We start from the raw sequence: 14,097 nt of genomic DNA, 5'->3' as shown, positions 1-14,097 counted from the left end.
TCTTGATGTCTCATATATTTATAGGGAGATTAATAATACTGCCGGTTGTATAGCATTTTATGTGGTTAACCATGTAAAATCAATATTTTGAATTTCTTTGGCTAATTTTTTTTGTTAGATTTTTAAATATTTTATTTTTTGATTCTTACGAACATATTTATTTATATATAATTTAATTTAAAGCATCCATTTTTTTAAAAAAAAAGAGAACAATTTCACTGCATATTGCACCAACCAAGGGGAAGATGAGTTGGTTGGTTGACCCTCATTGGATTCAGCTAGCATATTGCAAATCTACAGTCATCAATAACCTTAAGCAGGTAGATCTAGGCCTGACCATGAACATGGTTTATATGCAGCGGTGGTCCGTACCACTACAGTTGTAAGTGAAAACGACAAAAGAAGGCCCACCTCGACTTCTTAAAAATCAACGCAAGTTCCGCGAATTTCGTTGACTCATGGAATAGTTTACGCACAAAAATTGAGTAGTTTGAAGAGCAAGTGCTCCCCTCGTGGCTTAAATCAGTTAAAACCGAAGAAAAACTTAAAGAAAACATCAAGGCATTTTCCACGCACACACGAGACGATTGCAATATATACTCGAACAGGGCAGAGCTCTAGCTTCGTCCCATATCCCAAGCTTCTGCAGCCACCACTGTAATCTTCTATCAGCCATGAAGGCTTCCAATAGCTTCCTCATACTCTCCCTCTTCCCTCTGCTTGCTAGTATAGCCCACGGGTGGGATTTGTCACCTACTTTTTACGATAACAGCTGCCCGGAGGTATACGACATTGTGCAGAAGGCAATGGACCAGGCCATCGGGAAGGAGCCAAGGATGGGCGCTTCCATCCTTCGCATGCACTTCCATGACTGCTTTGTAAATGTACGAGATATTCTTTAATTCTAGTTTCACTCCATAGATTTGATTCTATCTAGTTATTTCGTGGTGTTAAAAGAGGCTTCTAAATGTGTACCTCAACCAAGCAATAGAAAAAGCCAAGATTCGTTAGCTGTATTTATTATCCAAAATTCTTTAAAATACACGCAATGATCACTGCTATACTGTGCTTATACCACTTCATCAAAACCATCGGGCTGAGATCTAAAAGCAATGTCTTGCAATATGCAGTGCCAACAAAATTATTATTATTGTTATTAACTATTACTACTACTACTACTATCTTTCCTGCTGAAATCTCATAATTTCTTTTTTCAATTTTGTTCTTTCACATTCCATCATCACAACTCCTATTTCTTCTATTTTAGAAAATTCTTGTCGTTGTCGTCATTGTTTTCTATGGAAGTGTTTATGATAGAAGTTGATTTGTTTAGTCATCAGCTTGTAAAAGCTTCAGATAATTCTACGCATGCACCTCAAACTCGAAATGTAGGTGCCGTACCTAGTCAATTTCTTTCACTTCTGATCCCAAAGCATGCTGGCGTGAAGGAATGTGCCCTTCAACAAAATTAATTTTGTAGTTTTCTAGCATTTCCTCGTAATTATACAGCTATATGGCAATCTTTTATTCTCACAAGAAGCATAGTCTTAACTCCAAATATAACAAAAAATTTAGTCATACCGATTACCAGTTGGCAAAATCTTTAAATACTATAAGTTTGGGACTAAAATCTCATTTTCATCGGGATTGGGATTAAGATTACCCTAGGTTACGTTACCCTTCCCCGGCCTGGTTGTGTAGTTCATTATTAGTGGACCTTTTATCTCTCCACCTCTGATATCGAAAGAGAGAAGATAGACAAAGAACAACATAGCCATCGTATAGAAAATGTGGCGATCCCATTTGATGGGCTATCATAACATTTGCAGAAAAAGATCATGTACCATATATATAAATATGAAAACTACGTAAGAGTTTGTTTCCTATTGATAATCATTTTTTAAAATTTTTGAAAAATATCTTTTTTGTCCTTTTTCTTTCATACTTTCATCCCCCTGATAATTGATAAACAAAACATTCTCCTTCTGTTCCAGGGATGCGATGCTTCTCTTCTCCTGGATGATACACCGACATTCACAGGCGAGAAGAGTGCATCTCCCAATTTATCTATTCGTGGCTATGAACTCATCGACGACATCAAATCTCAAGTTGAACAAGCATGCAAGGCCACCGTATCGTGTGCCGATATCTTAGCCCTCGCAGCACGTGATGGTGTCGGCTTGGTGAGCATCAAACATCAATCCCATAGTTTTTAAATCTTCTCCTCCCTCCCATGTGCTACAAATTGCTATAAACTCAAATATACGACATGATGGTGTGCACCATGGCATTTCTCACAGCTTGGTGGACCAAACTGGACGGTGGATCTGGGCCGCCGAGATTCGAGAACAGTAATTCAACAACAGATCAGCAGCCTGCCTCCCCCCACGGCCAACCTTTCCACCCTCATCACCATGTTTGCAGCCAAAAATCTCAGTCCTCAGGATATGACGGCACTCTCTGGGGCGCATACTATCGGCTTAGGCCAATGCAAGAACTTTCGTGATCATATCTACAGTGATACCGACGTCGACCCTTTTTTTGCCGCCATGCGACAGCAGAGCTGCCCATCGTCTGGTGGCGACGGCAACTTGGCTCCTATTGATGACCAGAGCGAGAATAGCTTTGACAACAGTTACTTCAAGAACCTTGTGGTTAAGCATAGCCTGTTTCACTCAGACCAGGAGCTCTTCAATGGTGGTTCCCAAGATTTGTTGGTCTGGCAATACAGCAATGACCCCATAGGTTTCTTCAATGACTTCATCATTGCCATGGTGAAGATGGGGGACCTCGTGCCGATGGATGAAACTAACACAGAGATCAGATCGAACTGTAGGAATGTGAATTGATGAGGATTTCTGGATCGAGAGTATATTAAAATGTAACAAAATAAATTATTATGAGAAACTTTATTTTGTTCTTATATGCAACAATCGATCCACTAGAACGGATATGATAGTCGAGTTATATCTGCTGTGGGATCGATGTTTGCTTATCTATCACCTTCTTATTATTAATCTACTTTTTGAGCAATATTTTCTTAAAAATTTTTATCCATAAATTATATTGGTGCTACTTGAGTCACTTGCCATAACCACTTGGATACAAATTAGGAACATCTTGTGCAAGAAAAAAAAAAAATCTATGGAGCATGATGTTTATTATTGGCTCTTTTGCAATCAGTTAAACTTCTGAGGTCAATTTGTTAGTTAACATAGTATTTGAGCTTATGTTTGCTAGAGGTCACAAGTTTTCCATCCTGATTCTAGTTAGTTCATAATTTTTAAACTAAATAGCTCAAGCTTTTGGACATCATTGCTCATTTGGAAGATTCATGTTCGTAGTCTTTTTTATTTATTATCTCTCTTGCATGCCAAAAAAAGGCCAAACCAATCTGCATAATTGTCCTAAGAAATTACAAATAATCAAACTTTCTCCTCCCTACTAGCTATCATTCATTTTGAGCCCCAGCAAATCAAGGAATCATCTTTGCTACAAATGCATCCAGCATTCGTATGCCTCTAGCTTAGAAGAGCAATTGATATCTCACTTCTTCTTCTTCTTCTTCTTAAAAAAAAAAGCATAAAAAAGAAAAAAAGACATTTTATGGTTCATCCTTACAAATTAATGAGCATTTTATTTTTTATCGCCTGGTAAAAATAGGATTTGCTTTTACAAATTGTCATGCATCTTTTGCATATCACTTATGTGTGAGCTAGGAACTAAAAAATATTAATAACAAATCATGATAATTGAATAGAGTTTTAAAATGTTAAGTTGCAGTCAATCCAAAAACCAGATCTCAATCTCCCCATCTTAGATTCGAGATACTTGCATCACAAAAAAACATTAAAAGGGGTAGGGCATTGTCATGCAGGTCAACAAAGTCGCAATGATTCAAGTTGGATTAGGGTCATGTGCAGCACTAGTATTAGAGACCTTCGTATGGCAAATTCAACCCAACTCGCCAATGGTCTTTGCAAAAACCCACTAGCAGGTCTTACCCCCCCCCCCCCCCAACCCCAAAAAAAAAAAACCCACTAGCAGGTCAACGAGCCAACTTAGATGCTATCTGGAAGGAAGAAAGCACGATAGGAGGGTTCAATGTACGATGTACGACTATTGAACCATTCCAAGGGCGGGGCTTCCAATGTGTCAAAGGCTAAGGACATTTTACTTAAAAAAAGAAAAGAAAAGGGCTAAGGACATTTTTATCCAGTTGAAAAATATATTTATATTGAAAATATCCAATTTACAAATAGCATAACCAGGGATACATTTCTTTTTCAGATTTATTGTACAACTTTCAGGACATTGCAAAACTAAAATAAAATGTATCGTCCAACTCGGATGGCCGTAGGATATTGCGCTGACCTTTTTCTCAAAATAAATCAATAGATGATCGGAATTGCATCCTACAAATCAAAGAAGGGGTCGCCGTCCTCCTTGTAACTCCATTGGATCACCGACCGTATAGCTCTCAAAGTCACCAATGAATGATTCAATGGTGGATTTGTTTAAAGTTTGATGAATCCTTCTTCTGCACAAAAGATTCAATCCCGATCCAGATGCTGTAAAGTGCATGCGTCATTGAATTGGATGAAGAATACATGCTTGCCAACCGGTATGCTGCATCTTATGTTGACTAAAACTTAATTCAATACAGAGCTCAAATCCGAAACCTACGTAAGATTTCAGAAATTGAGCATTAAATCGACCGGCAGATACGCTGGTTTCATTATTCATAGACGGGAGCCATTCTTGCTCCAAATGAATACGACGCGTTGACCCTTTTGTTAAATCTTACCAGCTTTTATGAGAAGATTTTTCATTTATATAAAAAATATTTTTTGAATGATGCATTGTTGGCACAAGGTCAGTTAAGGGCAGAAGTAGAACCCAGGTTGTGAGTACTAGTAAGCACCCTCTACTAATTTACTGCTTGATCTTCATTGACTTACTTCCACATATCAAAAAGGTTACGTTGTAGCAGCTGGCCATGCCTATTTCCTTATCCAAACGCTCGCTGTTTGTCCTTGCAAGAATATCAAATTCCAGCTGTAGCAGCTGGCCCTGCCAATTTCTAATTATGCGATCCCATGTGACGCAATCACCCAATACAGAAGTGACGCAGTGACAAAAAAAAAAAAAAAAAAAAGGGGGGGGGGGGGGGAGGGGGGACAGTGTCAACTAGGACCGGACGTACCCTCTTCAACATGATCAAGCTATTTTCCCATTATGTTGTTTAAATTATTTTTTACAAAGACAACTTAATTAGCCGATGTCCTTTTCTCAAAAAACTAAAACAGATGAGTGCAAGGGCATTTGCTCTCCACGATCGAGTTGATTAATCCATTTTGTGCAAAAAAATCTTCAGACAATCCAGTACAACATGATCCTGCCCCATGCTCTTATTGACCAATCAATGTAGATAGATACATACATCTCATATATATGGATGGATGGATAGAGAGAGAGAGAGAGAATGCATCCACTTAGAACGAGCATGGACTGACGAAGATGGATTTGATTTCGTTACATGATAATGAATGATTGGGATGGGTAAAGAGCTTTTTCACTCCAAAAGCTTACGCCACTTTACCATGCGGCAAGCCTAAGACAGGAAATGTGATCAAGTTTGCTGATCAAAACAAGCAACCAATTTGGTAGCGTAATCCAGAGGAAGAGAAAACGACAATCAAGAGCGTTGGCTTTCATCTTACCACAAGTCAAACATCAGTTTCCTTGAAAGGCGTTGAAAGAATCTGGTTTACTTTTTGTCCACCGGCGTGGATCGATGCTTCAAAAAAATACATCAAAAACCATACGTTGGTTCGACGAAGCCTGAATTCCAGCACGAGTTGCCAATATCTTATGCAGGAAATTCATGGAACCACACCATAAATACATGGACGTGTGAAGGCTCTTCCATCGCAATATTCTCTACTCAAGCTGCTTCTATAGCCACATCAGAATAAGCTCAAGATTCTAGAGCCACCGCCATGGCCTTGTTCTCTAACACCTTCCTCGTGCTCTCCGTCCTTTTTTTCTAGCTCGTGCTGCCAATGGACAGTTGTCACCTACGTTTTATGGCCGTAACTGCTCAAACCTGCAGAGCATTGTGAGGCCGGTCATGGCACAAGCTGTTCAAAAGAGCCGAGGATGGCTGCGTCCATCCTTCGCCTCTTCTTCCATGATTGCTTCGTAAATGTGAGCCAACAATCCTTTTCTCCGTCTTTACCCCACTCCTAAGCATGCTTTCTGCTTCTTTGTTTTTCCTGTCAAAATTTTTGCCGGTATCAGTACGAATGCAAATGATCCAGGCTTGGGCCGAGGATATATATATATATATCGAATTTTTTTTGAGACTTGTTGATCCAAAACTTGGCCGCAAACTGGACCATCTGCATCCGTAAGTGGCTCATATAGCTAGCTCCACTAGGACACGAAAATAAAAAAGGCAGGACTTCACGATCCATGCAAGGCTATGAACTTCTTTATCATTTCACCCGATCCATTATTTATTGTATCTTGAAAAAAAATTATCCAGCTCTATGAGCTATACAATTTATGTTGTGGAGGACTTGTTATCTTTCTAAATCACAAAGCAGCATGGTTAATTCAGCATTAATAACATAGGTTGAGAGTTACCATTTTTTCTTTTCATTTTTCGGTCGTTTCCTCGCTGATGTTTGGCAAACTCCTCCATTTGCACCAGGGATGTGATGGATCTATCCTTCTGGACGACACGCCAACATTCACCGGTGAGAAGAACGCTGGCCCAAACGCAAACTCTGCCCGTGGGTTTGAAGTCATCGACGCCATCAAAACCCAAGTCGAAAATGCTTGCAAAGCAACCGTGTCGTGCGCCGACATCCTGGCACTTGCGGCACGCGATGGAGTCGCTCTGGTCAGTATCAGAACACATCCTTCCCATCCCTCGCTTTCACCAGACAAATTAATGGCAGTGAAGCTAACTGATACGGTATTCGATCCCTGCAGGTGGGCGGACCAAATTGGACTGTGCCTCTGGGTCGCAGGGATGCGAGGACGGCGAGCCAGAGCGCGGCCAACAGCAACCTCCCGGGCCCCGGCTCGAGTCTGTCCACCCTCATCTCCGCGTTCGCGGCCCAGGGTCTCAACGCTCAAGACCTGACCGCACTCTCGGGAGCGCACTCCATAGGGCGAGCGCGGTGCCTCTTTTTCCGCAACCGCATCTTCAACGAGGCCAACGTGAATGCCAGCTTCGCCGCCCAGCGGAAGCAAACCTGCCCGGCTTCCGGTGGCGACAGCAACCTCGCCCCCTTCGATATCCGGACCCCCGACCAGTTCGACAACGCCTACTACCAGGACCTCGTGAATCAGCAGGGGCTGCTGCACTCCGACCAGGAGCTCTTCAATGGTGGCTCTCAGGACGCGCTGGTCCGGCAGTACAACACCAATCCTGCATTGTTTGCGAAGGACTTCTCGGCCGCCATGATCAAGACGGGGAACATCAGCCCGCTCACCGGAAGCAGAGGGGAGATCAGATTGAATTGCCGGAAAATTAACTGATACCGACTAATTGTTGGACATCTCGTGAAGATTAATTTAGAGAACAAGAACTCAGTCAGAGTTTTAAATTGTAGCCGTGGACCCTGGTCACGGGGGATTGCCACTTGTATTCGTTGCTATTTTAAGGAGTGAAGCGGAAAGAAAGAACTAAATGAACGAATGGAGATTTTGACTGTTTTGAGTAAACCGGAAAAGACTGGCAATCGTAATTAATTTCTAATGTTGTTTGACGCGAAGATTCTTTGGTTTGAGTGGTGGAAGAACGGGGAGAAGCACGCATCCCGCGCGGGTTCACATGACTGAGTGTTGGCAAACGGACGAGAGGTGGGCGGCCATCAGCACCAAGTTGTCGCAAACCCACGTGCTGTACGGGATTTATGGGAGTATTCTGGAAAATTTGGTCCAAAATAAGTTTAAATAACACTGCAATCTTAAATTTGGGCGAGGGCCGTTGAAACCTCGATGTACTCAAAGGGCATTCGCCCGTGGGGACCGAAGTTTGAGGTCCAATCAGGACTTGGATCAGCAGGGAGTCCTCTATCTCACGCTCACACTTCTAATTTTATTGCTCTCAAGTCTCCCCTATTCTCCAAAGTGCTTATCTGACTTGGACATCCGAACGATCTTATCTTCACTACCCTCAAATTTTCTTTATTCCCCATGGATAAAATCCAGTGACCTTCGATGTTGTTTCTTTTGCATTCAGATTGGATTTTTATCAGACTTCTTCATTAGCGCATAACCACAACCGACCACTCGCTATTCATCAATTCATCCAATCTTTCCAACTTGGATCTCATCCGATCTTTTCAGCTTGGATTTTGACAGCAACGCTGACAATTAATAAGATATCATAATGAAGTAGAGCTACACTTACTATGAGAAACAAAGCTAACAAAGGTGACAAATTGGTCAAACCTGTTTCCACTTGGCAGCAACATGCTCATCCCTTTCTAGGGCCATGTATGAAGAATCCATGAACTTGCTAAGCGGGCCTTGCAGAGTGCTTGCACTAGTAACATAGTGCAAACCAGCATTGCTCGGTTGTAATAATATTCTCGTATTAAGCTAAAGCTACTCAACTCAAGCTAAGTTTTAACATGATCCTGCTAATTAGACATGTAGAAATATGGATGGATACGGTTTAGATCTATTCTACTAAGGTGAAAAATTACAACAGTATTTTCTGAACTCCAGAAGTTACCATATACGGCCAGTAAGTCCGAAGTCAAAACTAAATTTGATTTTATGGTACTTATTGTGGTAGTAAGAAGGCATCTTTAGTCCACATCGATAATTATGAGTTAAAAAGAGTATGGTCATATAAATTGGAACCTTCCTCCCAATGTGAAGTACTTTTTAAAGGAAAAATCGTGATGTTCTAAATGACTAAAGTCCACTGAAGCCTAAAGATGGTTATGAGCTAAAACGGACAGTACTTCACAATGCGGGGCGGAATCAAATCAACCATGTGAGCCATTCGACTTCTTGACTCTTGACCGCAACATTGGTGCCGTTTGTGGGAAAAAGCTCGTGTCCATATGCACATACTCTCTCTTGACTAGGGGGCTATGTTGTGATAATGGAAAGGACATCTTTTGTCCCACATCGATTATAATTAAAAAGGAGTATGACTCATATGGATTAGAATCTTTTCTACATGAAGTTTTTTTAAAGGACAAAACTGTGAGGGTCTAAATAACCAAGATCTACTGAAGCCTAAAGATGGTCATCAGCCAAACGGATAATACCTCACGTATGTGGGCATGAAGTCAATTCAATCATCCGAGCTATTTGACTCTTTGATTTTTGACCGCAATAGTACTCTTTACGAATGCAAATTTGCATATTCCTATATGTACGGAAGCAGATGAGAAGAGGGAGAGAGATTTTGAGGGACATTATACACAAAAGTATAGAGAAAATGGCTTACATATCATACCTCTTAAGTATATATATCCACTCACCCGATGCTAGCTACAACTATTTTATCTAATAATATAAATCCAAAGACTATCTGAAGACTTATCCCATGCTCACCCATAAACCAATTATGGTAATTCATTATGAAAATTCATAATCCATTATAACAAGCTATAAATTAGACTGACATCCGTGATCTGTCCTCTAGCATCATCGATGCTGCAATATTACAGCAAAAAAAATCCTGTTTCTTCGATAATACAATCCCAAGTTTGGATTAAATTTCCCCCAAAAAAAAAAAAAACTTCCTTGGTCCATAGTTCGTTTAGTCCATGAATTTACTCTCGTGGCCAACCACATCAATACTGCTATGGTTGGGATACGTGACATCTCGGGGTCTCAAATTGTCTTTTCCAGACATCTTAGGTTGATTATGGAGCATGTCCACTTGGCGATCATGTTCTACCATACAATATATCTTGATCTACACCAACCACATCCAATCCAATCGCATACCACATGGCTCCTCCATTGATGAACTCTATCTTCTTCTGCCTGTTTTAGCAAAGAGCCATGGCGAGAACGAACATTATTAGCACAAGTAGATCTGAAGTCGAGAAAAGATTAATAAACGACACTCCATGTTGCCTGCTAGTTACCGACAGATCATCCACTGTATCCAGTGTTGATGGCTTATTTGTCCGCATCTATGCGCCAGTTGGCTTTGGCCCCCAGATTGATATATAAAATATTATTAAAAAATATACAAAATAATATATTATTATAAGTACTAGTGTGTATGTGTATTTATCTTCACATAAATTATATGCTAGTAAGATTTTGGATATATATTTATATAAGACTAAAGACTCGAATGATGCCTTCCAGGCACTGTTTTTGTATGACATCCTTGACATTATAAATGGTATCTTAGCAGAGTTGGTTTATATGCACGTGGATTAGGGAACACTGCATAGAATCTTTTGAGATTGGCGCCGCCAGGATTTAAACAGAAAAAGTAATATACATCTTAACTAATATCACTTATGTCATACGTCTTAAGTAATATTGTTACCTAAGTTATCGTACCTTTTCGGGTACTGTTCGGTAGTCCCATTGAATCGCCTCCATGTTGCAAGCACCTGCTGCAATCGAACCGCGCAACTCCCACGGTTGGATGACGCGCCACGCTACCCCCTGTATTTCACCGATTCGCGAGCGCTCTCCACCGTGCATATGCTCTGATATTTGCTGTGGTTCACTTGCATCTGGTGCATGCAATAATTTCTCATTGAATCAAGCAAAGTCATTGCCTTGCGTTCAACTTTAAAAAGCCGGCATTTGGCGATGTTATTATGGAAAAGGTTCAAAGTTGGGTGCTTACACAACCCCGAGAAGCCGGAGAACAAGTATGGAAGGGAAAAGCCAGCCAGCCCGTGACTTTTAGGAATCCATAATGAAGTCTATTTTTTATGAAAATCGATTGTAATCTAATTGTACTAAACACCTGTAATATTTCGAATTCAGTATTCGATTCAGACACATAATAATCATATATTTTTTAGAATAAAATTTTAAAAATTTATAAGATTTATTTTTTTCTCAATTAATCAATCTAATTGAGGCGGTGGTGAAGATAAATCCAATAATTTTTACTCAAACAAAATATTATTCATTAACATCTCATCGTAATCAAGATCAAAATATTTATTCAAAAATAAACTCAGCAAAAAAATTTTAAGATCTTATGCTCCTCACCACTTGGACCCAAGCTCAATAGAATCATCTAAATATGGCAAAAAAAAAGATGAGCTTCACAGGCTAAGTAAATTATCAATATTTCTAAGAGATCAAGCATAATTTTTTTTTTTCAAATATATAATAATAGATGTAAAAATTAATATAATTTAAATTTTAAAATATGCTATGTGTAAAAATAAGCTTTAAAAATCTCTCTAAATCTTTTTTGATTACGGCCACGATCAGCCCCATGACAAGATTTAGAAGAGACTAGTCTCTAAATACAGAATATCCGATCCATCGACATATATCAATAATCAATCCTACTGGCTAGACTCAGGAGGGAACTAGCTCTAATTTACACAGCCATGATTTGCCCCATGACAAAGCAAAGAGATTGGTTCTAAAGTAAAAAATATGTGACGCATCAGTGTGTACCAGCAATCAGCCTCGATTGGCTAGACCGGCCCAAAAGGACTAACTCTGCTAACGTTCAGTACCAACTGGCTAGGCTCAAGAGAAATATATTTCTGACGTATGACCAACGATCAATTCCGTTGGCTAAACCTAGATCATAGTATAACTAGAGAATTTTTCTCATGATTTCACTATAATTAATTTTTCATAAACAATCACACTTATAATAATATCAACAAAATTTTCACATCCTCCAAAAGAGTAACAAAATAATTTTTATTCAAAATTCATGAATAGACGAAAATGTATCATTTTTTTTTCAAAAATCATACAATATTAACACAAAAAAATCATCTCTTTCCAAAATTTATACCATTTAGAGGTGATATCATATTTCATCCAATTTTTTAAATTATTTTTCATGGATAAATACAATACTTCAAACTTTAATATTTTTAAATATTTTATGCATTAAATTTATTTTTAAATATATAAATATATATAAAATAAATTCAGAGATAAAAAAAATTTACAGTCAGTCAAATTCAAAAGTCATGATTTTCAGCACGTGGTCTAATCCTCAGATCTATGCTTCTCCCAATTTAGATTAAAATTCTAGATCAAATATATTTCATTAATCAATGAAAAATTAGATTAGTTAGGCTCGATTTGATCAGTCGGAAGAGGTACAAAGGAAATAGCAATTATGGTCCGATCTATTTGATCTGACTCAACTAACCTGGGAAGGAGAGAGAGATGCTTGATCTAGATCATGATTAGATTGGATCGCGAGCAAATCCATACATCTTAGATTGATCTGAATCTAATCAGAATTGGAATCCGATCAACAGGATGGTTTCACAATAAAATTTGGCTTTCCCTCTGTCTTTCTCTTTTTTCTTCTTTTTCTTTTTTTTCCCTCTCTTTTCTTTTTTTTTCTTCTCTTTTTTTTCTTCTCTCTCTCTTCCTCTCATTCTCTTTCCTCTTTTTTTTCTTTCTCTCTTCCCAAGCCGAAGAGGGTTTTCATGATAAGGGAGACGACAGAGGGGAGGAGGGAACAGGGTGACGGCGAAGGTGGCATGGCGTTGGTGGCACGATGGTCATGGTATGGTAGTGGTGCAGTTAGCGTAGGAGATTCAAGAGAGAGACGAGGTGCTACCCGTTCCATCATGACGGTGACACCCAAGTTGAAAAAATGAAAAAGAAGGTCTATTGGTGGCTGTGACGGTGACAACGAATTGTAGCCGATGGGGCAGAATCCAACATGTACAACATCCAAATATTTTTCGAAATAGGAAAGATATAAGGTAGATTTTTCTGGATATTGACGGCTTGATTACAGCATCCGACAGCTGCTGGAGGTGAGGAACAAGGAAGAGGGAGGCGGGAAAGGGGGGCTTCAATAGTGGTAAATGACCGATGAAGGAGGGGATTTATAGGAAGAGAAAGGGAAGGAGATAGGCTCGATTATCTTTAGATAAAGTCTGTTCTCATTAGCGTATCTCATCTAAACACCCTTCGACTACTTCCCCGCCATCGTACAGCACCCATCCGACTACTCTCATGATCTTATCCTCTCCCATGGATGAAGATCAAGCAAGAAATTAAGGTTCTCTTATTTTCGACCAACATCTTCTTCTTCTTCTTCTTCTTCTTTTTTGAAAATCTCCAGTGAAGTTGGCAAGGACTGCCGACTTCAAGCTGAACCGGATTCAATCGGATCGATTCTCACACAATCAAATGGTATAATAAAATTAATATTAAAATTAATCAAATCGGAGGCATGCAATATACTATCCTAAGACGATTTTTGATCCTTATGTAGGATCAACTCGAGAACTCCATCCCAAAATATAACCGGTTACCTCTTTTGCAGATACGATCATAAAAAGGATGACAGAGTTTTGACCTAGCAGATGAAAGATCAAATGAACAAATTAAGAAAAATTTGGAAGAGGATTGAAAGAAAGATGTTTAGAAGAAGGAAGAACTTGGAGTAGAAAGAAGATAGTATTTTCTTGCATACACAAACCCTTCACCATAGGCCCAATTTATAGGCCCAAGACTCTAGCCATTTGGGCTAGTCCAACATTAAAAAATATTAATCATGTAATACTTAACCAATGGGCAAAAAATACAACAGGCAAATACCAACAGGAAAGTATTAATCAGGTGATTAATGTTAAACACCATTAATCATATTTATCTTGACATTAAATAAGAAAAATTGGATAATAAGGAAAAAAATAAGCAGAGAAAATAAAATATAGACCCCATACTATGGACATAAGTGTAGGCGCGGGTGTGTGAGCCGAACCGAGCTAGGCCGTGCCCGCGTGTTTATAATCCCAAGAGAAGGATCTTAAAAATAATTTCCTTCCCAACTTTTTTTTTCCAATATGGGACTAAACACCTTAAAATGTTAGAGGCTTAGTTGGAATTGGTTGAATGGAATTTGAGTTT

The 14,097-nt window shown here is 39.2% G+C and overlaps 2 protein-coding genes across 2 annotated transcripts; both read left to right on the top strand.

The window, feature by feature from the left end:
* Positions 1-587: 587 nt before the first annotated feature.
* LOC105048152 (peroxidase P7) lies at positions 588-3,046 on the top strand. Its single transcript, XM_019851849.3, has 3 exons — positions 588-884; positions 1,995-2,183; positions 2,301-3,046. The coding sequence occupies exons 1-3, from the start codon at positions 675-677 to the stop codon at positions 2,847-2,849; spliced, it is 948 nt and encodes a 315-aa protein (XP_019707408.2). The 5' UTR covers positions 588-674; the 3' UTR covers positions 2,850-3,046.
* A 2,790-nt stretch (positions 3,047-5,836) lies between these two features.
* LOC109506113 (peroxidase P7) lies at positions 5,837-8,048 on the top strand. The gene is given in 5 exon segments (XM_019851848.3): positions 5,837-6,042; positions 6,045-6,146; positions 6,149-6,210; positions 6,719-6,910; positions 7,003-8,048. Coding segments are annotated over 5 exon segments (948 nt in total). The 5' UTR covers positions 5,837-6,002; the 3' UTR covers positions 7,555-8,048.
* Positions 8,049-14,097: the final 6,049 nt, after the last annotated feature.

The sequence above is a fragment of the Elaeis guineensis genome, chromosome 7 (genome assembly GCF_000442705.2).
Source record: "Elaeis guineensis isolate ETL-2024a chromosome 7, EG11, whole genome shotgun sequence".
In the NCBI taxonomy this organism is placed as follows: Eukaryota; Viridiplantae; Streptophyta; class Magnoliopsida; order Arecales; family Arecaceae; genus Elaeis; species Elaeis guineensis.
This window is presented reverse-complemented; position numbering and strand designations above follow the sequence as displayed.